At 38.0% G+C, this 26,754-nt stretch overlaps 1 protein-coding gene across 3 annotated transcripts in view; it reads right to left on the minus strand.

Annotated features, from left to right (window-relative positions):
* The window catches only part of pcsk5b (proprotein convertase subtilisin/kexin type 5b), an 82,883-nt gene extending 56,884 nt beyond the window's left edge, over nt 1-25,999 (minus strand). The window contains exons 1-5 of one of the 3 annotated variants that reach the window (XM_041998408.1): nt 25,323-25,999; nt 19,328-19,432; nt 7,676-7,819; nt 6,003-6,146; nt 4,419-4,495 (exon numbers count right to left, since the gene is read on the minus strand). In XM_041998408.1, the coding sequence (XP_041854342.1) occupies nt 4,419-4,495; nt 6,003-6,146; nt 7,676-7,819; nt 19,328-19,432; nt 25,323-25,502 (650 nt within the window). In that variant the 5' untranslated portion in view covers nt 25,503-25,999. The remainder of the gene's footprint in view (nt 1-4,418; nt 4,496-6,002; nt 6,147-7,675; nt 7,820-19,327; nt 19,433-25,322) is intronic. The other 2 variants (XM_041998407.1, XM_041998406.1) reach the window with 2 other exon arrangements.
* Between the last annotated feature and the right edge of the window lie 755 nt (nt 26,000-26,754).

Here is a 26,754-nt window from a genome sequence, read left to right on the forward strand (position 1 = left end):
TAACCTGAATATCTCAGGTTAAAATGATTTAAACTACATTAAAAGTTAAAAATAATTAAAAATAACTACTTTCACGATACAAAAATGTACATACTAAACCATGCTTTCCTTGTACTACTATTAAATAAAATTCAAAAAAGCTTTAAAGTAGAAGTACCATATTTCTTAATTATTAACTTATTTGCATTTACAAACTGTTTAAGATTTCTACACATCAGACATGTTCAGATATCTAAAAATCTTTGTTTTAGCAGTTTGTCATGTTATACAAAGGTTTTAGTCATAAAAGAGTGAGGTTGCATCCTGGACTTGGCCCTAAGAGGAAAGGGAGAAGTTGGTAAAGGTTAGGGCTGGGCGATTAATCGATAAAATCGATAAATCGAATTTTCCATTTCTGGAGATTAATTTTTTTGAAAATCGGGATTTTTTTCCATAGTTATTTAGCGGCAGACTTAGCCCTCCCTCCACACCAGAACGGTGTTTGTCTGACAGATTTTCAGTAAAGTGACCCTTCACTCACGCCTGGGATTTAGCTGTGCGTATAACTGCAGTGAGAAATGCTGCTCTCTATGAGATGCAGAAATCATTTTAACCCACAAACCCTAGTTAAGAGACAACCTTCATCAGGGGAATTATTTCTGCAGTGGATCCTGTATGATAAGGATCCAGATGGAAAGAGATCACGGGTGCATTGTGTCGCATATTTCAATGTAAGATATGAAGTCGTTTATATGGTGGAAAAGCTATGACATTATATGCTTTATTTTTGCTAGCATACATCTATATAAACAAATGAATGTTTTTAATAAGTTTATGTTTTGTAAAAGAAAAGGGAAAAAAATCGATTAAAATCGGAAATCGGATTTGGTTATAAAAAATCTGAGATTTTATTTTTAGGCCATATTGCCCAGCCCTAGTAAAGGTTGATGTGGATTGTGGAGAAAAGAGATGGACATCACACTGAGGATTTTACAAAGATCAGGTCAAGCCAGAGCCATCTGTAGCATTTGGTCCAGCTCAAACCATATGCTGCACATCAACATAGGTAAGTACAAAAAATGGAAAGGGGAAAGCAAACTAAAGGATGCACTCATTGGCTTATATGCCACAAAACACGGTAGAGTTTGTATCATGTTGTGGTACGCCATAGCTTCTTCTAGTACATGAGACTTTAAATGTCTGAAATTGACAGTCAAAATCAGAAGATTACCAAGCTATTTTAAGTATAACTTGTTTCTAATGGTTTGTTTAAGGCAAAGGTCTTTCAACCAGACATTTTTACATTTTGCACAATGCAAATGACGAGTCTAGAATGTCTGGACAGAAATTGAAATCTCCCACTTCTATAGGACTCCAGCAAACTTAAAAGTTCTCAAACATCTGGAAGACGAGGAGAGGCAATGCCTAAAAAAAGTTAGAGGTTGTAACTGTTGCCAAAAGTTCTGCTGCTGAACATAAGTGCAGGGCGCATGTAATGGTACCTGAACTTATCTCTTTTTTTAATCTTCCTGTAAGGCAAATTTTCTGATTTCTGGGGTGGTTTGGGTTCATGCTCTGGGATTGCTGCTGATCGCCCGGGTCTCTGGGCCGCCTTAGTCTGCCTCTAGCCTCCGTAGAGGCGTGGTCACATTTGCACGATCACACTCATCATCACACCCATAAAGTTCCTCATGGCAAAGCAAATTTGTTCGGGACAACACAGCAACCAGACCATCATTCTGTTAGCTACAATGCTGGACAGGACAAGTAATAAAAAAAAATAAAAAATAAACTGTTGGAAGTGTGGAAGCCTTTCTTTTACTCTAAAGTGGATATGGGGGAAAAATCTCACTGTCCTGGAGAAGTTAAAACAACTGAAGCAGTGAGGGGTAAAGTACAAAATACTAAATAAAAATTACTGAAAGAACGCTCTTTTATCTATGGTAATGAGCCAAACTGCTGACTTCCTCTTTGAAAATACTTTAACAGTCTCCACTCTGTTCACTTCACTTCAGTAATCCATAAAATCGTCGTCTGGCTATCTTTCCAGTCTTTTGTGTTTGCCTGTATTTTCCATTTTCTACACATCTGTGTCACAGAAACTCATGAGTTTCTCATTTGTGACATTTGCGGACTGGATAATACCAGGAACACTTAGCTTTTTAAAATTTCAACAGATACAAACACTAAAAATCACTTTTAACTCTGTGTGGTGTGCATAAAAACTGTTTTGCGTTTGTTTTATTTAGTTGTTTGTACAAACTATATTTATTACTTTTTGTATTTCAGCCTAACCCTTAAACCTGTGACTTACTAACCTTTGAAACTTCACTTCAATTGGGGAAAAAAAGGTCTATTTTTACTGAAAGCAAAATTGATAGATATTATTATAATATATCTATTATAAGATAGAAAGAGAGAGCGAGAGACTTTTATACATGACAACTGTAAGTGTTGGAAAGATCAGTCGGCCAAGTCTGGGGGTTCAGTCGGGTGAAAAGTCTTCTCTTGCCACAGAAAAGTCATGTAGTTTGAACATACCATGATTTCAAAAGTCCTGAGCATAACAGCAGAATGTCATGTAGTGTGAACAATGTAAGAATACATAATGTGCTGAAATAACCATGGGCCCAGTAAAAGATGTCTCACTAATAGGAGCATAGGTGTCTCTAAAATTCCAATAAACACTTTTGCATCAATTAAACTGATTAAAAACAATGTTTTTAGTACATATACTCTATTTTATTTGATTGAAATTAACAGAGTGCATTTGAAATCTGAGAAGAGTCAACTTTGTGAGTTTACATGTAATAATTTTGGCCTTAGCAATCATGTTCATGATACCATTATCATGACAGATTTTGATTACGCCTCATTAGATTAAGTATTAATGGCAGTAATTTATCATAAACTGCACAGCTTAAGTTGGTGTACATTAAAAACAGATACCTTTTTGAAGCCATACACTTGTGCCTATGGAGTAACGATTCAGAAAAAAGGCTCCAGTGCAAGATGGCCAAAGCAGACTGTGCACATCACAGTGCATACAAATATTGAGCTAATATTTAGTCTGCAGGCGGCCTTCATCTTTCCTGTTATCCTACCAGCTGCAACTCAAGATTTCTCCACACCAGTTAAAGCATATTACTCTACAGAAGCCCAGTGACCAATCTTTCCAGCGCTCAATTAACAACACCCTAATATAGAATAACCTCTGCAGCAAGTGGAAGAATTTAAGTTCAAAACAAAAGCAGACAAATGCTCTTACATATGTCTTAGAAGCTATATGAAAAAATACTAAGAAAACAGACCAGCAGCTATGGGGCAAAAAAAGGTGTGGAACCATGACAGTAGATTAAACTGGTACTTGTACATACTTGGTTCAATTGTTGACATATTTTGGGGAATGTTTAAAAGTTAGAAGACATGAGAGAGTTCCTTGTTACAGACAGATGGCGTACCAAAATGTGTTCCCTCAGAGAGTTAAATATTGATTGATGTCATGATAATTTCCTCCTGTTGTCTTTCAAATCATAACTCTTTTATACACAGAAACATATTTATTTCTAAAAACATTACAATATTCTTACAGTTATATAACACAAAGTCTTCATCTGTAAAAGGCAGTTTGCCAAATGAAGTTTATTCCACAAAATCTAACCGACTATGTGCTTCTCAATTACCAGTTTAATTAGCCAGCTACCTTACATCAACTTTTCAAATTCATTTAGCTACCCTTAAACTAAAATAAGTTGTATTTTGTTATGATAATATGAGGAGTCAAAAAGTACACCAGATGTCTGTCAACACACATAACATCATTGTAAACTATGAATTCAACCCTTAAAAGACAACTAGCTCATTAAGATGCATCTGTGGGCCTCATGTCTCTTTAAGACAATGCATTACCAGCTGGGACTGAGCCATGGCACTTGGGTTGCTGCAGCCAAACACACACATGCACACTCTCAAAAATCACTCACTGAGCCAAAGCCAAGCTGGCACAAAACAAGTGCATGGACAAGCGAGTTTTTTATTTTCCCTCTCTCTTTCAAACACACACACACACACACACACACACACACACACACACACACACACACACACACACACACACACACACACACACACACACACACACACACACACACGATCGTCAAAACAGAAAACCACAACCTACCCACAAATGTCACAATCAAATTCTCTAATGTAACTCATTGCACCCACAACAAAGTCAGGACTCGGCTGATATAAACACACAGCTTTCAGTTGAGAAAAAAAAAAAAAAAAAAAAATATATATATATATATATATATATATATATATATATATTATGCAGCACTTAATAAATATAACTAAAGAAAAATGCCATATTCTTAGTTTTTCCTCAAGCCCATTTTAACAGTTAAAATTTCACAATTTTTAAAAGATTTTCTTACTTGTTCTCATTGGTTGCGTCATATCGAGGCAGGGGATCTGGATCGTTGCTGTTGACGTCATAGCTTGCTTGAGGATCCTGCAAGAGAAACCGAGGTGAGACCTAAAGCATCAAACTCCAAAACTGCTCTTATAAAGATCTGAGGAGAGAAAATGGCAACAGGTAAATCTAATGAAAAAATGGGTCAAAAGATCTTCCAGTCCTTGACAGACTTTTAGATGTTTCTCTGATTCAAAACACCTGACTAGAAATAAATGGAAATCCTGGGCTTAGCACAATGGAGTCTTTTTCTGGAAAAGCATAAAACATAACATAAATGCATTACTTTATCTATTATGACTTAGGTATTTAATTAAAAAAAAATTGAAAATTAAGATTATAATCATCTCTAAACTAATTTTTTGCCACTAATATGTTAAGATCATTACCATTGATTTATTTATCATGAGATTGTGAATGTGTGTGAATGGATGAATGTGATGTATGATGTAAAGCGCTTTGGGTATCCTTCCAGGTACAGTAAAGTGCTATATAAATACAGACCATTTACCATTTACGGTACACATAAGCTCAGTGGCGTGAGTACATCCCCTCTGTTTTGTGCACCTTACACTGGCTCCCTGTCTGCTCTTGAGTGAAATTTAAATTGTTGTTTTTAAGTGTTTGCACTCTACGGGCCCTTCTTATTTGAGTGAGTTATTGTGGCCCTACACTCCGTCCAGAGCCCTGAGGTCAGCTGCCCAGCTCCTGTAGGCTGTCCCTAAACCAGGATGAAAACCCGAGGCGACCGAGCCTTTTCTGTGGCAGCACCCAGACTGTGGAACAGCCTCCCTTTGTCCGTCAGATCTTCTCAGTCTTTCTGAAAATTTAATTCTAGACTGAAAATGCTCCTTTTTTCCTGCCCTTCAGCTAGCTGAACGGAGTGGTCCCTTGCTATATCGCATGCTTTTTTTTTTTTTTACAGAGCGTTTCATTCTGTAATACTGGACTTATTTTTCTACGAAGGTTTGAACTTTGAGGGTGTTTAAACAAGAGAGAAAAGTGTGAAAATGTTAATGCCTGTCTGAGAAAAGTGTATAAAGTGTGTAATGAGGGGTTTTACAGCCTTAAAACATAGATAATCATTGTAAAAAATAAAGCTGACTACTTTGCGGATTTCGTCTATTGCGGGTTAATTTTAGAACGTAACTCCCTCAATTAACAAGGGACCACTGTATGCCATGGCTTGTTATTACTTTTTCTTGATATATTCATTTGTAGTTATTTGTATTTGTGATTGCAGTAGTTATTGTGAAGCACTTTGGCCAACTGAAGTTTCTTTTTAAATGTGCTATATAAATACATTTTAATTGTATTTAACTGAATCGAACTGAATTAATCAAGAATCAATATTACTGATCATTATAAACAAACACAGACATGTAGAGGAAGTTATATCTAAATTAATATACCTACCTGAACCACATACATACAATGGTACTTTCAAAGATTCACACCTTTTCATTGACGACAGCAAACTTACACACACACACACACACTGCCACTCATAGCCACCCTACACGCACATACATACATACACACTCACGTAGTTCTGAATAAGGTCTTGGTGGGTCCTCTCAATGCCGTCATCTAGTATGGTAACCACCACGTTTTTACCCGTGTAACCCCTCTTCCACGCCCCCATGATGTTCATGTCCGACTGACAGTTATGGACATCATCGTTGCAGTGCTGCAGAGGCGAGGTGAGGGGAGGGCAGGTGGAGAGAAAGGAAAACATATGAGATGTGGTTTTATCCACATCACAACCTTTTAACTTACAGATACAATAAGCGTTATTATAAACAAGTCCAAAAATGTTTATGGCAGGCTTGTAGGAAAATTGTTTCACAAAATCTCATATTACGTTTAGAGCAGGATATTAAATAAATTGTAGCATCTGTGGGTCACACAAAAATGACAATATGGGCTGCCAGCCCAACATCTTTATGACTTCACCCGTCTTCTGAGCGGCATGTTAACCATTACAAAAAGGAACAAAACGTTTAGCTGCAAGATGTTGATTTTAGGTCTTTCACATCACACCACTTTCCTGCCAACACTGTGAAGTCTGAGTCATCATTTCACTGCTCAAATAAACAGCCGATTAGAGAAAATAATGACGCTTAATACATCAAATTACGCAGCAGTAGTAAAAAGGGCAAATGGTGAAGGGTTTGAAACGCTCTCCATTTTTTACCCTTTAGCTTTTTTAATTCCATCAGCATTTCATTATAAACTGACTCAGCTGGCTCTCAACCAATTACAGCACATTAACTTGTGTTGTACCAAGTCTGATCTGGTTGGGTTATCATTAGATATTTGGAATAAATCTTTGATTGACAATTCAAAGCAGCAGCCATAAACTGTGCTGAGATTGACATCTTCAGCTCCAACACCCAAAGACAAACTGTGGCAAAATTTTAAGTCTGTCAGAAATGTAAGACCAAACTCTCCAACAGTTGCCATATCCAACATAATGCAAAATAATCAGAGATCAATGCAAAATTGCCCAGAATGCACTGGCCATATTGCACACATAATCCTAAACAATGGAGGTAAAAGAAATGCAAAGTTTAAAAGCTGCACAAATCATATAATAAGACAAAAAAGCAGAGCTCTGTGATCACCATTTCAACTGTAAGCTATATACAAAGCAACTTTTTACATAAACCTCCAAACAAACTGATTAAATGCTGAGAATTCCATCTTTACAGTAGAAAAATAAGACATAAAGCAAAACGTTCTGGTCAAAGTTTCAAGTTATCTGTATTGAGTTAACAATTGACAGGGGTAAGGACACAAGAAAATGTAAACAGAAACAGAAATGATCTGATGGTGTACACAAACCGTTGTGATAAGCTCTCAAATGCCAGCAATGTGAATCTGAGAGCCCTGATCGTGCATGTGACTGCATGTCTGATCTCTAAACGCTGTAACAGACAAACTTTTGCGTTCCTTTGACACATACTTACAAATAAACACAGGATGTCAAACACTGGCCCTTACTAGTCACTTTTCAAACTATGTGAAGCTTAAAATTTCATCACTATGGCAACTTTATTCTTTCATTCAGAGAAAACACAAACAAATCCCTTTGCTCCACAGAGGCAGCAGTAATCAGGACCATCCCATGACCTAAGCAGACCTTTGACCAGCATACTGGATAAATAGAGGGAGCACATAATCCTCTGAGAACAGCAGAGTATGCAGTGTACTTACAATGTACCACATACTGCTCCACTTGGCATCATTATAGAATATGTAGTTTTGGTTGTGGGCAGGGCTTGTCTGGTAAAGGGGTGGGACTGGTTTGTAATCCCTCTTGATCCTCCTCTTCACCACCTGCTGCTGAATCCACTCCACCTGAAACAAACACACAGACAGGAGATATCCAAAACTGAAACGGCTTCGAATAGTAACACACACAAGTATAATGACTCTACAGAGACACTAATCAGGAAATGAGTCAAATTCATTTAGACTTCTTTTTAAATGTTTAAATGTTTAAGGTGTTGCATCTTTAATAAAATGACAGAAGTACAAACATAGTGGCTGTATGTCCTCCTCTTTGCTTCATGTGATTGAGTAAATTGTATGAGTCACAAGCCATTGAAAAAGAATATATGTAGCTAGACTGTTTAATCCCTTGAAACAAGACAGCAAAACATTAGAGGCTTAAAAGAAGTGCATTCTTATGTCCAAGCAATAACATTTTCTTTTTGTTTTGTTGCAGAAAGATCTGAGGCTATGCTCAAGTAGTTTTTATGAAGCTGCTACTGTTCAGCCATATCATCTTTTTGAATTGTCTACAATCACATGGTACATGATTATACATGTGGTCTCACTTAAATGCAATAAAATATTAATAAATGGGGAATTCCTAAAAATGACTGAGAGGAACTAAGGCACATATCATTTTTGTACTGGAAGTTTTAAAACCAGCTTACTAATAATTTTTCAAAGGTATGATTTTACCATTAAAATATTACCTTTTATGTGTTTAACCATCAAAATTTTGCTTGCGACTCATCAGTTTATCCTTTCCTGTCTCCAGGCTGGACGGACTAACACACACAAGCATATTTGAACCAAATATCTAAATGTCTCCCAGGTAACATCAATCTTTCAAAAGTTATAGGCTTTACTTCAAGGCGTGAGGCATTCCTTGGCAGGAGTCTCCCTCCAGTTTTAGGCGGAATTTTCCGATTTCAAAATCAGCAATGCTGGATCTGAACAAGACAGCTGGACCCATTTGCTTGGCCCTGATCGGCTCTTTTTAAACTGTCTTTCTTTGTGTTTAGTCTAGCAGACTTCATCTGTCTTAAAAAGAGTTGACCAGAGACAAGACATGAAGAGCAGTAAAGCAGCCTGAGATGTAAACATTACTGTAACAAAGTATTTAAGTGGGTACAAATTAATTATTGTGCTATAGCTTATCTAAATTATGTCAGGGTTTTATTCATTTATTTTAGGCACTGCAGATGTTCAGATTGTGTCCTGAAAAGAACGAAATTCCTATAAGATGCTCTTTTGTAAAGTCAAAGCATCTTGCTGTACACATGATGTACTGACAAAGAAACTACACATGAAGCAAAAATCAATAAAATAATACTTTATAACACAAAAGTGTTTTTGTGTTGCTGCTCAGTTTGCCAGCTCCACAAAAGTGAGACATTATTGAACGCTGCCCCTCTGTAAAGACAATGCATTTTTTCCACATCAATACAGCTTTAGCAGCCAGCAGAGAAGAGAGGAAAAAGAGAAGAGAATAGCTGACATGATGACTGCAGAGTGATTATCTGGTCTCATACACTGAAGCAATCTGCCAGGATCTCAGGAGAGTTGGAGCACAAGGCAACAAGACGAGATAAGACGAGAGGAGGAGAGGCGATAAAGAGCTGAAGAGAGAGTCCCTGGAGAGCCAGTGAAAGGAGATAGAGCTGGAAGGGTAGGGAAATGAAAACAAATGGCAAGAGAGACCAAAAGCCAGCAAGGGAAAGGAGGATAATTGATTTTAGAAATAAAATCTATTTCTTCACTCAAGTATGTGGTCCTATTGTGATTGTGAAGGAGCCAGAAAAAAAACATTTGCCTAAGTGATGTAATTTAATAATTCTGGGGACCTTCTATGTAAGACTGTGACATAGTTGAGGAAAATAAAAAAACAGGGCAGTGAGAAATATAAGGAGTGGAAACCCAGTAAAAGTCTGATGCTCTTCTCATCTGCCAAGGTCTCAGCTCATTTCACTCCAACGTCTATCAGGACCATCAGCTACAAAGCAACCATTTACACACACTGTTAGTCTCAAAATATCACAGTCATCAGGAACTGTGCATCAATGTATCTTTGCAAAACCATTGGTGTGTCATTACAATTTGCATAAATTATCATAGCAACAGCCACTATCTTTGATTAGTAATGTTACTCTTATCTGCTCTTGTCCACAACTTGGATGGTTATTGCAAAGAGATTTTATGGGATGATTAAAAAAAAAAAATTATTCTTTGCAACTGAGGAAGCGTGAACCATATAATTTAAAACATGTATGTGTTTTACGCTAATATATCCTTAGTTATGGCAAATGTTTGGAAATAAATAAAATCTATTTTTGCATTTACAGTAGTACTCTTTTAATTTTCTTACTGCTACTGTGGTTAAACACTTGGTCCTAAATTTCTATACTTCTTTTCTTTCTCCATTTTTTTTAGGCACCCATTCCTCTCTGTGAGATGACCAGAGGAAGATACTAGTTTTCAATACTTTTTCTAAAACAGTCAAGGACAATGTCATCCTTTGTTGTGGCTGCTAAAAATCCCTGATACTGAGAACTACCTAGTTATCCACATCAATCGTATCACATATGCCAGAACCTACCCAAACAAAGCCAGTGGTGCCTCCCATTATTGCCTGTAAAACCTGCCCATATATCAGTGCTGTTGTTTCAATGCCAATTCTCTGGCTGGCTGTGAGACCTGATTATCTATTCTGTTCATTTAACTACAACTTAGTAAAGAAGGAGATCTGCAAACACCTGTACCTCTTAAATCTTTCTCTCTCTCCTTTACCTTTCTCATCTCTCATTTCACACTGTCTTCCCATCGTTTCCTTTTTGGACTTCAAATCTGCAGATGCCCATTTCTGTCTCAGATGGCCTGTCTTTCTCTTCCATTCCCACTGTTCCTCCCTCCCCCTCTCCCTCATTCGCTCTCTGTGTAAGAGTTTGCAGGTGGCTCTTGCTGACTGGGTCAGTAACCAGGGGAAACTGGGGAAGAGTTCACTTCAGTGGAACAAATGGGAACAAATTGATCCACGTTCACGGCTGTTTGTGTGATGATGTTCAAGCTACAGACAAAAAAATGTAAACTAGGAGTTTGGAAGAAGTTTAGAAAGCGGAAAACTTTCGGCTCAACAGGCGAAGCCAGTTTTTGTACTTTCTCAAGGGCATTCTAGAAACTCAGGATAGAATTGCCCATCTTTTCAAAGACTGCATGAGCAGTAAAGCTGCAGCTGCTTGTACTGTTTAAAGTTCATCTGTTAAACAAAGTCAAGGTAAAAGCAAATTTGGGAATCATTGGTGTAAGGTCACACAAGCCTCTGGCTTGATGGAAATCTATACCTTGAACTGTTTGGAGTCTTAAACATGGGTGTATGCCAATCGTCCCCATATCCTTACAGGTACTCATGCTCATCTGGGTAATGCTCTAAACCTTACTGTTGTCCTTGTTGAGCAATAACAGATAAATATTAAACAGATTTCAAATATTTTAATCATTTAATAACTGGATGTGAGCTTAGACATGTCCTCTATAAGCCTGCAAGTCATAGATACTATAAGTTTGTTAAATTTAATTTAATCCTAACAGCACATTTTAGTGCATCCTAGGAAGGATTCAGTTGCAAACCACACCTGCCCCTCGGTTTTCTGTACACGTCCGGATAAATAACTGCAAGCAACCAAGGGAAACAAGCCAAAAGCAGTATGCTCCTGTAGAATCTCAGACAGTCAGCCACAAAAATACTCAACGGTTTTTTCCCTCTACTAATCTCTGCACAGACTTCAAAGGGCATTATAAAAGAAGAAACAACCACTGCAGTTCTCTAATTATTGTTTACAGTAAACTTGAAATAGCTGGTAAGACATTTTAGATTAAGCAGAGCAAGAATAGATATTCACACCAAAACCTTCAAAAAGCTGTGGTGGTTGAAACACTTTTGTGTTAAACATGTACATCAGGATATTTGTGCATGGTGCAAGATGCAGTGATCGTCTCTGCCCATTTTAAAGATTAAACAAAGTCAAGAAATACGTTTTTGTTTTTAAGTCATTTCTAAGATGAGTATAAATTGTGATATTTGTAACTCCTGTTCACAAAAAAGAAAAAAATAAATAAATGTATGCATTTAAGTACCAACTTTTTACTTTGAATCTCCAAGTTTCCCCTTTTTCATCTGGCACAATACACAGTGGTGCTCTGGAGTTGGGTTTTTTAACTAAATCGATTAACAATAGATGGCAATCTAAGTCAAATACATAAGTGAAAAACCTCAAGATAAGCGGTTGGTGGAGATAAATCTGCAGTCACTGAGGCTATGTCCACATGGCACCGATGCCGGTTCAGGTGTGAAAATGGTGTGAAAACGGTGGCAAAAACTAGTAGAAAGGCTTCAACATCACCACGACACCGCTGTAGTACATACTACAGGTTGTGGGGGGTGCTAAAGAGTAACACTCCAAAGCTAGAGCAAAACAACGCATGCACAGATAAAGGCTCACTGCGTGTTGCAGGAAGTTCACATCAGAAGCAGAGAAGAGAAGATAGCTGAGGATTCACTGCAAAGCAAAACAGAAAAATTTCTTTGGACTAATAAAGAAGTTGAGCTTCTTCTTTAAAAAATGTTTGACTATAAAGCATAAAAAAAACTCGAGGAAGGGTGGATTGGGAATCGGCGAGTGTAAGGGCGGTTTGCTAAAATACTTTTGCGGTTTTGCTGCAATCCGGCGTTGTGAGGATGGCCCCTGAATTACAGGAGAGGATAAGGTCAGACTAGTTGGTGGTTAAATAGGCACCAGTGAAACTACATTAAAATATTGTATGTTTGCTTCTCTTCTTAGTTTTCATGGGTTTAATAAAATGACAATTACAGCAATTAAACATGAATAATTATCTGAGATAACTGCAATCATACAACTATGTAATAACAATTAGTGGTAAGCCTAAATGTGGCACATCAAATTAATTCAAATGGACATTTAGTTCCATGTGTTAGCTGGATACAAATTTCGGATTAAACAGGGATGCAAAATGTCTTATCATTGGTCACATTCCTTTATCTTTTAGATATATGACCAGCAATTTGTATTTAAATACATTTTTCTCTCTTTAATATATTTTCATTTACTCTTAATTGTCGTTAAGCGCTGTTCCTCAAAATGTCTTTTGACCAAGTTTGGTGCTTTGGGCTTCAAAAATGGCCACAGTGTGTCTTCCAGTCTGGGTTAGTCGCAACTTATCATAGAGGAGAAAGAGCAACAATATTTGTCAAGACAGACTGACATTAAACAAGACACACACAATCTGCAAAACATGCAGTGTCCCTGTAAAGAAGGCAGGCTGCACATTTAAAGTGTTGCAACTTTTTCTTCATTGTTCTCATTTCTCTCCTTCTCCTCATCACTTTTATAAAAAAAAAACAGCAGGTCTAAAGCACATCCATCTGTTGGAAGATTGAACTATACTTAAATTACAATTATGACACCCTTAAAATGTTGGAATTTTCAGGTGTGAGATGTTATACAGTCAAAGAGAAAGAAAAACTGGTTTAAGTCATGATCCAGGTTTGGCTATGTGTCATATTTTTCGTTTTTGGATACTACAAAGGACTGTTGGGAACATAGCTTAATGTTTTAGTATCTAAAAAGATACTGAAAAGGAGATACTTCATATGTTGCAATACAAGAGAAACAAATCATGTCAAGAACAAACCTAACAGCTGCTTTGTACCACATTTCCAGATAAAAACATACTTGAGTAACAACTATCTACTGTCAGAGAAAAAAGAACATTCAGAGAAAGTGTAAAACACATTTCTTGAGCTACCAGCCCTGTGGTTTGTTATGTCTCTGTCAACCAGTCAAGCTGCAGTTTACAGCCATGCCTGCAAAACCTGGTAACAAAGAAAAGGCTAACAAAATCTTTTTTCATAGATTATCTTAATTGACAATGATATGCCTCTCAGAGAGGTCATACACTTTATTTTATTAAATACATAAATATGCTGTTCAAACTTCCATTTTTTAAATGAACTGAGAAAAAGTGAGATTTGTTGCAACACCGACAGGAAGGCATGCTGGATTATGTTTGAAGGTGAACTGCAACTTATTTTGCAAGCAGAAGGCAGAAAAGTGAAGAATATGAATGAGGGGAACAAAATCCTGAAAGAAAATGCAGGGTTCTTATCAGAAATGGCGCAGAGTGCAACTGTAATTATGCTGCATGGTTGTTGTGCCAGCTAATAACACAAACTCGCTCCCATGTGTCATGTCAGCATTCTGTGTAGTGTCTTAATTCCTTATGAAGCAGCTTCTTTAGCAAAGGTCAGTTGAGGCAGTGTAGCAAAGTAACAGAGAGAAGTTATTCAGGGTTGCATATGTGAAAATGTGATATATATTAAAAAAAAAAAGGGCTGTCAAATTATTCAAATTTGTGATTAATCACAGCTTACAAGTTAATTAATCATGGTTAATCACCATTTGCCTATAATTTGCCTAATTTTACTGCAAGGTATACCTGTATACCTTGCAGTAAACATCAGATGTCCAAGGGTCAGTAAATGCAGCATGTAATGTACTTCCATATTATGTTGTTCTACATCATCCCTACCATGTTGCCAAATTTATACATCATCATATCACCAACCATCTCCACATTATCACATGGTGAATATGTCTGTCATTAAACCACCAGATGTTGGCAAATTAAGTTAAACAGCTGATATTGATGAAGAAACTGATGAAACTGATTATCTGGCTAAAAACACAAAGGTCTCATTTGTACCCCACTTTTCCTGGCCAGTGCTCCAGCCTTCACCTCCTTCAAAGATTTTCTGGACCCACCACTGCATAGCTGAAGTATAAATCCTTTCTACCACCTGTCAGCTACTGTGTTTGAGAAGGGTCATGCAAAAAACAATACATCCATCCATCCATACATTTTCTGCTGCTTATCTGGAGTCGGGCTGTGGGGGCAGCTGCCAAAGCAGGGTAACCCAGACTTCCCTCTCCCTGGCCACATTCACCAGGTCATCCGGGGGATCCCAAGGCGTTCCCAAGCCAGCCGAGAAATGTAGTCCGTCCTGGGTCTTCCCTGGGGCCTCCTGCCAGTGGGACGTACCCGGAACACCTCACTAGGGAGACATCCAGGAGGCATCCTAACCAGATGCCCAAGCCACCTCATCTGGCTCCTCTCGATGCGAAGGAGCAGCAACTCTAACCTGAGCCCCTCCCAGATCACCGAGCTTCTCATCCTATCTTTAAGGGAGAGCCCGGTGACCCGACGGAGAATACTCATTTCGGCCGCTTGTATTCGCAATCTCGTTCTTTTGGTCACTACCCACAACTGAAAACAATACTTTGATTGACATGATTCAATATTACAATACAACAAAAAAACACTATAGGGTAAATATGTGCCGGTATGAACCATGAACCACTAGTCTCTTCCTCACCTAAACAATAAAAAAACCCTGCAAGAGAGACGGTAGCGACATAAAGGCGATTAGCTGATCACCATCAGCCATCATGATTCCTGGAACAACAGGAGACGGAGAGGAGGAGACACAAGAAAAGACCATGTTTGTGCACATGCAGAAAAAGAACAAAATATATATATATAAAAATGTACATATATACAGGGTTAAACACAGCTAAAGGGGAAAGGCTGCAGTGGCCAAAAGCCATCACTACTTAAATGATTGTAAAATGAGTTTTATAAGGTCTAAAGTACGTTGACCTTTGTCCAACAAATTCTCATCTATTCATCTTTAAGTCCAAGATGTAATAAATACCAGGTGGGTGTTCATGATATGTCACAAGCTTAAGAAATAAAAAGAAGAGAGAGAGAGGGGGGAAACAAAGAGAAAGAAAAATGTATGGCCACAGCTCTTGCCCACATAGAAGCCACAGAATATTTCTACTTCTTGCAGTGAAATTACTCAAAACTGAAAGTTCAATCATCCAGGGATAACCATAGTTGAAGAAACACCATATATCTCACTACTATTTTCAAGTAAAACACATTACACTGACATCCTCGCATGGCTGAATGCATTCCACTTGAGATATGTGATATAAGAATTAAATATACATTGTTTGCATGAGTTTATCTTTGTTTAAACTTATCTCTACAGAGTGGGTGAAGAGGGCAAAAATACCATAACCCAAAGAATTACATTTTTATGAACAAGGCTCTGTTGAAATACACTATCAAAGAACATAAGAATAGTTAAAGTGAAAACAAACTCTGTTCAGGTGAAATACTGTTTTCCAGGCTGGAAAAAGACGTGGTCTTTGACCTGAGATGCAAGTAACACTGTAGTTAGGCGGGTGCCATAAAGTAGTGATCTATGCTTTGCTGTATCACCATGGTAACATGCGTGCCAGTGAGTACTGTGGATGGCAGGGTGCGCCTTTTATGCGACCGTTACGCCCCTCTGACTCACACAAACACCAAACACACACGGCTGTCATTACAAAACATGACTGCAAAACATCATTAGCAATGAGCCAAACTGTGCTCCTGCCAAACTGGTCATCGCATTGATCCAAAACCCACAGACCAGTCCGCAGATTGCACTGTGAGGACAGAAACTGACAGCTCAATTTCTCTCTAATCCACATTTTCTTGATTTCGTTTCTCTAATCCATCCTCGCTTTCTTCCCTTCACCCTCTTTCTCTTGCAGTAGCTCATTTTGTGTTTTCTCTGATTTAACCTCCTGTCTCTGATTCAGTCTTCTGAAGCCTCTCAGTCTCTCCGCCAGCTGGCATCAGGACAAAAACCCTCAGCCACCATGGAACAGTGTCAGGCCCAGGAGGGCAAGAGTACCACAGAAACAGGGATGGAGATGAGTATACTGAAAGCAACACTAAGAGAAGAAAGTAACAAGAGAGTCCAAGGAGGTGAAAACAAAGTGAGGGAATGACAAGTAAAAACAGGTGAACAAATCATAATGGACTAAAAAGAAACAACGAGCCCAACGACAAGATAAGTGCAAAACACAGTCATGGGTGCTGGATTTTCTTCTTTATTTATTTATTTTTTTATCTCAGTCTTGCTCACTTCTACCTTTTCAGTCTTTCTTTTTATAATCACAGTGATGCATCATTACCTTTTCTCAGCAGTCATTCATTTACTTGCAGTCATGCACAGTTGCAAAATTATCCTTATGTACTTGCACTGTTCAAAGCATGCATATAAGGCCACTGCTGCAAGAAAACACTAAATGTCCAAAAGGTGTCTCGTTACCTCAGGATCAAGTCCCAGCTTGTCTAATCAAGCAACCCACTTCTTTAAAAAAGACATACATCAGCAAGTCACAGACTCAAAATGTCAAAATATGCAAAGGGTAAAAGTATTTTTTTATCGTTTTTCTTAAGTATCGTTTTTCTTAAGCGTTGAATGGATTAGATTTCTAAAGTTGGTACTCCAGATGGATTCTGGAAACTAAACAAACATCTGAACATGAAAAAAAGAAAAAAAAAGGTCCTCAACATCCACCAAGTCTTAATCATCAATATGACCAGTTGTATTTTGGTGAAGGTCTACAATCATCTTTTATATCTGTGCATGGGTAGTATTAGAACACACACAAATTCAGGATTGCAGCTCTCTTGTATACAACTGTGACGGGTCTACCATATCAAATCAAACTCGGTCACAAAAAATGTTTAAAACCTACCATTTACTGCAATCCAAGAAATCCTTTGGGGATATTGATACTGCTCCGCTTAGTACTACTAAAGTGAGTATGTTTCTATAATGTGATGCTCCTAACAGTATTTGATTATGCCTCGAGGGTTCTAGCACCAGTTCTACCCATTAGTTGGAGCTCTGAAACACAAGACTCTAATCAAGATTAAATTAGCCTGCCATACAGCAGCTATGCATCCTCTAAAAAACTACACACATGTTGATTCATAACGTATGGCTTCATGGCTGGTTTTGAAAAAGCTTTCTAGAAAATATTGCAGGTTCAGATGTGTTGACTTAAAAACAGACAAAGCAGCACTCTGGCTAAGTTACATCTTACAGCAATACTGTATGTGATATCATCTTGTCAACTTAAACCTCCATTTGTCCATCTCCTCAACACTCACCTGCTTCAGCATTCCTGGTCATGGTGCCCAACTTCAAATTAGCCTAAAACTATCCAATGATAAGTATCACAGTCATATTAAAGGTATTGTACAAACCGAGTTGTGGTTTGGACCAAGAAACGGGATTTTTATGAACACACAGAAAGCCTGTCTATGAGTACAGTGCAAAAAACATTTCTAACAGCGCATTAGCCCAGTGAACAGTGATAACCTTTGTTAAATATTTCTCACTGCTTCTTGGGCCGAGCTGCAGCCGCTGCACTCCGCTTAACAGACCGGGCTGCACATACACAGCAGCGAGTCAAGAGACTGCGCCGGACTCTGACAGCTCCCGTACAGGTGACAACGGCTACACTGGTTACTGTGAGTGCAAGAAAATCCTTGTAAGAAGCCAGTAAGAATAATTTAAAACTCTGCCTGTGCAAACATACAGATAAGCTGTAGTTCAGCTGTTCACATCCTTCAATATGTTTTTAACAACCACAGTGCGTTTGTCAGGGCAACATTAACTGTTTTGGCATTATGAAGTGTTGCAGGAAAAACTAATATATATATATATATATATATATATATATATATATATATATATATATATATATATATATGTATATATATATATATACGTACATACTGTTTTAGATTACACCAAGTAACCAGTTATGACTGCAAGTGTAAAACTTAACATTTTGTTGCATTGCATATTTACAGGCTTTTCAAGACATTAGTTTTTTTCCCCCCTATTTTATTTTGAGAAAGGTATATTCTATGTTTAACCAACAAATATAAATCCATCTATGAAAGTTAACATTGCTGAGTTTGATAATAAAAGGTAGAATAATATGCTTTATCCATCATTATTTATCACTCTGCAGACAAGATTTGTCAGTGTAACATAAGAAAACAGGAAAACTGCCATTTCCCTGCAGCGTTGCAGTTCCTGTCCTCATGAACACTGTGCATACATCAACCCATCCTCGTCCTTCAGAGAAGATGGACAGGAAATCAGGGTCAACTCAGTTGTTATATGAGGTCTATTTAAAACATACCCGGTTTGTACATGCACACCAACAATTAAACTATTCACCTTAATCTAAAGTCTAAAGTATTTATCAGCTTAATTTTAGAATATTACTTCGACTGCAAACGTAGCCAACATCCACACTTTTGGCTAACAAGATTTATTGGATTATATAATATATTTAAAGAGTATCTTATCAGTAAATGTGTAAACACAATTTTATACCACCCTGACTAAAATGTAAGAGCACACACAAGAAATTAACAGTCTACAAAAAAAAAAAAAGTCTATTTCAGAAATGTGTGACAGATATTTTTGGAAAGACATCTTGATTTCTTGAGAGCCACCTGCTTCTTTAAGACTTTCGACAGCCCTTCCTAATCATCATTAGGAGATGGAGTTTGCTCAGTCGCATTTCTGAATGGCAGTTATCAGCAATGAATGTACACACTTTGTTCAAAGCAGTAAAACAGGCTCACCTTGGGTTCCATGGAAATGAAACTATGGCGACCACGACTGGACAATGTTGATCTCTTGATAGTCCGACTGTGGAAGAAGTGATAGTGGTCTTTGAGATCCCCAATCTGAAAAACACACATTTCATCATTATTACACAGTCTTTTTAGGACTTGGTTAAAAAAATTTTAAAAAAATGTATACATGAAAAAATCGATTTATCGATTTTAATCAATTCAAATAAAATAAATTCAATCGATTCATAAAACTTGAAGATCGATGTTTTTATATGTCCTCATTTCCGGCAACGTGACCTTACTTACCGCACTTATATTAGCAGCTAATGCTAACAGGGTGCCGTCACCTTCAACAACAGGAAGTGATGTCATCACACACAGTTCAAAATAAATCAGATATGGTCATTTAATGTCACATTCACTCTAGAACAAGTTTCCACTTTGTCCGTTTATTAAACAGTAAACAGTCTGATGCTATTTATTTGATTTACATGACGGTATGTCATAGCTGTGTCTATGGCAGTGAGAACACACAGACGTGCATGCACACACACAGGTTTCCATCAGAGGACAGAGTGCGCGTGTCGCAATACACTTCAACCAGCTAGAAATCAGACAAAAATATGAGAGCTTTCTAAATTCTCTCAGGCAGGTAAACATGGAAGCATCATGCTTCAGTGAGGAGCAGACGGAGTATTTGTCCTGCTCAAGTGTTAACGCCGATAGCGTCACGGTCGTCGTGGCAACGCGCACAGCTGTACAAACTGAAGTCATTGAAGGAATTTCTGAGTCATATTACGGCTTTAAAAGGATCCAGTATTCTTTGTAGGTTTTATTAACATCAACACGTTATCTGAGATCTGAACTTTAAGAATATTTAGAGCGACTCCACTAAATGAAACAGTTTGATCTGAACATTTAAAATTGAACTTTTTTCCTGTCATGGGTTTTGTTTTTGTTTGTTTGTTTGTTTTTTGTTTTCGTTTGTTGTTGTTTTTTTTTTGTTTTGTTTTTTCCATCACAGCATTTCTGGCTCTGAATCTGGGGAAACACTGTAATGTGTCAGATCAGATTATTACAGTAATCGGATTACTCCCAGATAACTGATTTTGTCAAGTAAATGCACTGTGATAAAAAAAAATTATCTAAGAACGTCTTTAATATTCAAGTAGAATAGGTGGCGTCACATAATTAGCTTTAAATAATCAATATTGAATCAAATTTAATCAAAACCTAATCGAAATAGGCTGTTGTAAATCGAATCGATTAATTAAATTAGTGACGATACCCAGCTCTAATCTTTTTTCTGCAACACTATCCTGAATTGCATTAACAGTCTTTTACCGGTATTTTAATTGTACTCTTTGGTTTTCATTTGTTTAGACTGGGGTCCTGCTGCTGTTCCTTTGTGGATTATGTTGTCTCAGATACTTTTTTTTCCTGGTGTAATCCCAGGATGCCTCTGATGTAAAGACTGGGGCTGAGGCATGTAAGCTTACACTCTTGTACAAAACTCCATGACCTTTTTGTTGGTTTGTAAAAATATTTATTATTTTTTAGAACTTTATGGCTGCACATTTGCTGACATAATGCAGACTGAAAGTAGTACTGCTCAGGTGCCTCTATGATTAAATTCTATGATGGGCAGGAATCCAAAATCCAAGCAAAAGCTATGAAACATTTCCATAGTACTGTATATACAACACATGATTTTAAAGCTCCATAGATAATTAAAAAAAAAAAAACTTGTGTTTGAATGACTTCAACAAATTACCGTAAGTAATTGAAAAAGTGCTTGAAAATACTTTTTGTAAAGGGTGTATTATTATTATTATTATTATTATTATTATTATTATTATTTTATTTTATTTTATTGATTGCTTTTGTTTGTTTGTTTTTTATTTATTACCCACAAAGTTTTCTGCATTAATGAAGTAAAAGCCAAGGTGAGAAATCAAGCTAAACTAACATGAACAAAGATATAAAAACACAAAAAGACAGAGATTGGAAAGTCAGAAAAATATACAGACAAACAATTAGACAAAGGCAGTGAGTGACAGCAAGAAAATAAGGACAAAGGATACGCAGGCAAACAATGATAGACAGACGGCAAGCTGCTGGATGCTGATTAGTTTTAATAATTGATAAGGACCATACAATCCCTCAGATGATCAAACTGTCATGGCTGCCAAGGGTCCTGTGGTGAGTTACTGATCCATGGCAGAAATCCACCACCACAGAGCCCATTAGATCAGTTTTCAGCTCATGTACTTTAAAACATTCTCCAACTTACACACTGATAAGATGAGGAAAAATTAAGTGCCAGTAAGTTCACATCAACAACAACTGCATAGCTTCAAAATTATCTCATCTACAGTTTTTCTCATATTGAGTCAGTTTTATCCTTAAATATAAATGTAAAGAAAGCAGGACTAGAGCTGTTCCTGCAGTAATGACACGTTGTCACGTGCATTTTTTACGATTAACGGTATAACACCAAAAGGAATAGAAATTTCTGCAGAAACTTTGGTTACAAGAAATTATGGGATGACTAAATGTTAAAAAAAAAAAAAAAAAAAAAAACTGCTTATAAAGAATTAGTGATTCAGTGTGTTGCTTCACAGACTTAACTGGAAAAATTTAATTTCCACATCTTTTATACAATCCTGTCCATAACCAACACAGTTTCCCTCAAATAAATCAGTCAGTAACAGCTCAGACCACCCAACTGCAGGTTTCCGTTTTAATTCGATACGGGATCTGTCCAACAGTACAGAGAGTCATGACACAAGATGATGAGTGATCCTACACAGACACACACACACACACACTGCAGGTTTCTGCCTATGCAACCAAAAAATACCATGTGTCAACAGAAATGTGAATGGATTGCAAAATGTGTTTTCCAGCTTCTTGTGACACTGCAACTGCTGCAGGCTTGTTAGAGCTACTTGGTTAAGTGTCATCAAGGAGATCCGCTGACATGCAAACTCATTCAGGAAAACAACAATTTAGGATAGAGATGAAGAATATTCTGATATTCAGCTCCCTGGCTGCAATCAGCCTATGGAATAGGACAACAAGAATAAACATCTTTTGATACAGCTGTATAAAAACATTTATTCATTGTAATCTGATGAAGTTGAAATTTAAAACTTTGAAACTGTTGAGTTGTTTATGAAGTATATATCCTTGTTTTTTTGCTATTAATGAGAAAATAAATGACAAAAACAATCAGCATCGGCAATCAGATATCAGCTAAATAATAATTATTCACATTATATAGGTCTAGGATTTCAAATCTCTAAAGAAAACATGAATAACAAAAACAACATTTCAGAAAACACATCAAAACCAAAGAAGTTCAGTTCAACAAAGTAAGTGTGTTCTGCTTTGTTAAATGTCTTTTTTTCTCTAAAAGAAATTTGATTTTCTGTCTTTTTTCTAAATGCTGTTGCTGGTTTTGTTGTAGTACTTCATTTAAAAGTGTTCTGTTTTCAGAAATGTTTTTGTGATTTATGAAATGTCATGCTCTCTGAAATCTTGTGTTTCTGAGCTACTCGGATCCCTTTCCAAAGAAGCCTAACAGCCAAGAATTAAAAACAAAAATCTGTGAACCAAATAGCATGAAGATAAATTGTGGTTTTATCTGTCATTTCAGATGATGAATGAATACGATCACCAGACATGAGGCATTTGTTAAAACAATCACTTGTCAGCTGTTTTTCTGCATTGCAAACTCTCCACTAAAATTGCCCTGCAGGTCTGACGCCTTCAACAAATGATGTTGCATCAGTACTAACTGTACAAATAATCTCTTCAGGTTTTATTGATCCAAGTGCCTCCTGTCCATGTCTGGCTTCAGATTATGACCCTCCATCTCAGAGACTCCATGTCCATCCCCATCGCTTTGAAACACTAATTTGGACAGATATCCACGTCTGGGGCCTTGTCAGCTGATTTAGACTCAATTTGGGCCAGTGTCTTAGTCTGGGAAGGAGGCTCCATGGTTAAGAGGATTACCCAGAATTCCCCAACGAGATGCTCTCTTACTCCTTGCCAACTCTTTTCATCCATCCATCTATCCATCCATCCTCCTTTCTTTCACTCCCTCATTCTACCATCTCCCAGTGTGCTCATCTTTGTCTATTTTCTTCTCTCCAAGACTGTCAAGAAGACTAGATTGTCCTTCTGCCATGTTTTTCTTCCCATCCCCCTCCTCCTGTTCTCTCTTTAACTGCTTGCTTCCTCTCACAATTAAAACCTCACTTAGCATTCATATAACCATTATCAGTTAAAAATAGCAGTCAACACAACCTTGGCTAACTTAACACGTCTGCATCAAACTACGAACAAAGTAATACAAAATGATCTCACTTAATCAGTTTAACTGCTTTCTCAATATACATGAGTGTTATGTTGATTACAGGGATGTCAGCGTTCACCTTAGTGTGCTGTTATCACCCCCATGGGAGCGGCTTTCAGATGACCCCACTACCAGGAAGTGAAGTAAAACTCTTGTCTATGAGGTGTCAAAGTCCAATGAACGCTCCATATTGAGATGGAAATTAGGGCGAACAGTGGGTGGGGGTAGGGGACGACACTCCACTCCACTAGAGAATTCCTATGGGGGAGTATTTTGGAAAGAGGGGACTCCACACATTAGTTGCTGTCAAAGAGAAGGGATAAACGAGGCCATTAAGGCCTGCTCTCTTGGGAGTACGGTGGGTGGGCAGGCTGGATAAGGTGGAGAGGGAGGAGTGGGGGGGATGCTGTTGACTAGGCTACCCCACAACAACCTGTCAGAATGCCCCCCCCCCTGTTCCCTGCTGTCTGAACGTCGAATGCACGTTGAACGGCTGGCAAGTGCAGGCATGAACTACCATGTATATCGGTTGTATTTGTATGTGTGTGGGGTCCATTTAGTGTGGTCTATTCCCTTTGTTCATATAGAAAACGATTACACTTTAAAAAAAATAGTCAAAATAAGTGAGTAAACAGAGACTCCTTCTCCCTGACATTGACATTCATCTAATAGTAGGTGTAGACAGCAAGAGATTAAATATTACACCTTTTCCCCTCTTTGCATTGGTTTGTTATTATTTTGTTCACAGAAGTATTTGGTAGTCATTATCAACAATGCTCAGTAACCGCCTTTTAAGCCTTAAGTGTTAAATCTAACAAATATTTTAGAGCCTTAGGCTTCGGATGCACAGAAAAAATACATGTATAGAATATTGCTTCAGTAACTTTGATTAAATATGATATTCTACCCTGTAATGGTGGTTGAGCATTGGTAAAAATACCAAACAAAAAAGTTGTCAGCACTGGCTAAATATATGCAACCATATATAAAGAATTAATCTCAGGTGTAAGCAGAAGCCAGATTTTAAGCAGAAGAATGCAGAAGTGCAACACATCAGCCTAGTCCAGATCATGTTAAAATATACATATGTCCAGTTAACGCTTTAAGCTGCAGAGAAGAATTTTATCAATGTTTTTGGATCAATTATTTCTAATAAGGACACATATACTAAATTGAGGACAGAATATCATGATCACACGATATTAGCTGTTTTAAAAGCATGCTGCTTTAAGTGTCACCTTCAGATGTCACTGCCAAGATCATAAACCCCAACAGCACTGGTGAGCCAAGACCACCAAGCAAAGGGGACAGCTGTGGCGAGTTCACTGTGCCTTAAACTGATCTGTGGAAATGCCGAGGAGGCACCTGTTGTGCCATCCTGCTCCTTCGTCTTTGTTCCCTGCAGCTTCCCTGTCCTCGTCCGAGAGTCAGAGTCACCTAAAGAGTTACGTGGAGGTTCGTGGCTCATGTTTGTGCTTCATACCCGTGAGGTCAAACCTCGTCACGTTTTTTGAACCGGTGAAGGATAACAAATCACAATGCTAAGCCCCCTGCTTTTAAGAGTTAAGGGAAACATGGAAGCACAAAAACAGAAATAAAAAAAAGCAACTTTAGTCGGAGCAAGAGACGACCTACCTGTCCCATGTTCCTATAGCCGTATCTTTCCGCTATCCTGTCGGCTACCTCGGGTCCCCCGGCTATCCTGACTGCCCAGTGGTTGGTGTAAATCCGAGCTTTGCACGGCTGGGACGCAAAGCCGAAACTGAGCGCCAGGACGCATAACAAGCTTCTTCTCCAAGCGGCGTTGTGGACCATCTTCCCCCACTTATAACCAGACTCTTCTCCTCCTCCTCCTCTTCCTCAGCCGACCAGACAAACAACCAAACTTCTCTTCTCGCCAAGCAAGACTCTCATAGAAACACAAATATCCGGACAAAATGGTTTAAAAAGAAAAGAAAAAAAAAGAAAAAAAAACACTGAGAGGGAGAAAGAGAGGGACAGAGAGGGGGGAATAAAAAACCCGAAGAGGAAAAAATGCACCTTATCTCCAAACCTCTGCTTTCCACATGGGAGAGTTGGAAGTTCGTGTACCCTCTCTCTGCTCCTCTCTCCCTCTTTTTCCGCGGAGGTCGAGGAGGAAGTGTGCGTGTCCGTGAGACGTGCGTATTCGCGCGCGAGTTCGTGCACGTGTGCGCGCACAGCTCCTCAAAGCTGATATCTCTTCTCCACCAACAACTCGGATGTTGGTCGTTCAGCTCATCGGGCTTTCATGTGGCGAAATGGCTACAGCGCCTCCCCACAAATAACTAGCTGACACTCCGGAGAGTAGAAACAACTAAAGCCGCGGGGTTTCCCTGCCGAACTCCGCTGGGTCTTAAAGATACTCTGTTTGGAACCAACGCTGACCGCCGGTCCGCCAGACTTCTGCAAGGGAGGGGTCAAACTGGGGGCCAAAGAGCTACTTAGGGGCCAGCTTCAAGGGATTCTTTCTAGATGTCCGCAGGGAAAAAAATACAGAATTTTCACTTTAAATCTCACTGGGAATTGTCCTACTTAAATTAAATTTATGCTGTTTTTATCTTGCCACAACTGTCAAGTCGACTTAAAAGACACAGTGACCCACAGAGGGATTATGAAACACTTGGCACAGATGTGTGTTGTATTTCTGTATTTCAAGGGCTATGGGCTTGTGCCTAGTAGGCTCATTCACTAATCTGCCAATATCTGCAGTTAACAGGTTCATTTGCTCTATCCATTAACATCCGTCAGAAGTTACAGTTTCATTTATAGATGATTTTTTTGTAGTGTACTTGTTTTTTGTTGTATGTATATATATTGTTTTGTTGTTGTTTTTCTTTTTCCATCAATCAAACATGACATGCTCTGACAACAAGTAGTGATAAAATGAAGAAAAACTATCAAAAAAAATTTTTTTTTTAATGATTACTAGCTGGGCATGCTACCCGGTTCAGAACATAGATAGTTTCTGTGGAAAAGATGTGCCTGTATGTCAAGCTGAAAAAAACCAGAACAGTCACTGGTGTTTTTTATTCCCCCAAAAGAATCC

Source organism: Melanotaenia boesemani, chromosome 11, assembly GCF_017639745.1.
Source record: "Melanotaenia boesemani isolate fMelBoe1 chromosome 11, fMelBoe1.pri, whole genome shotgun sequence".
In the NCBI taxonomy this organism is placed as follows: Eukaryota; Metazoa; Chordata; class Actinopteri; order Atheriniformes; family Melanotaeniidae; genus Melanotaenia; species Melanotaenia boesemani.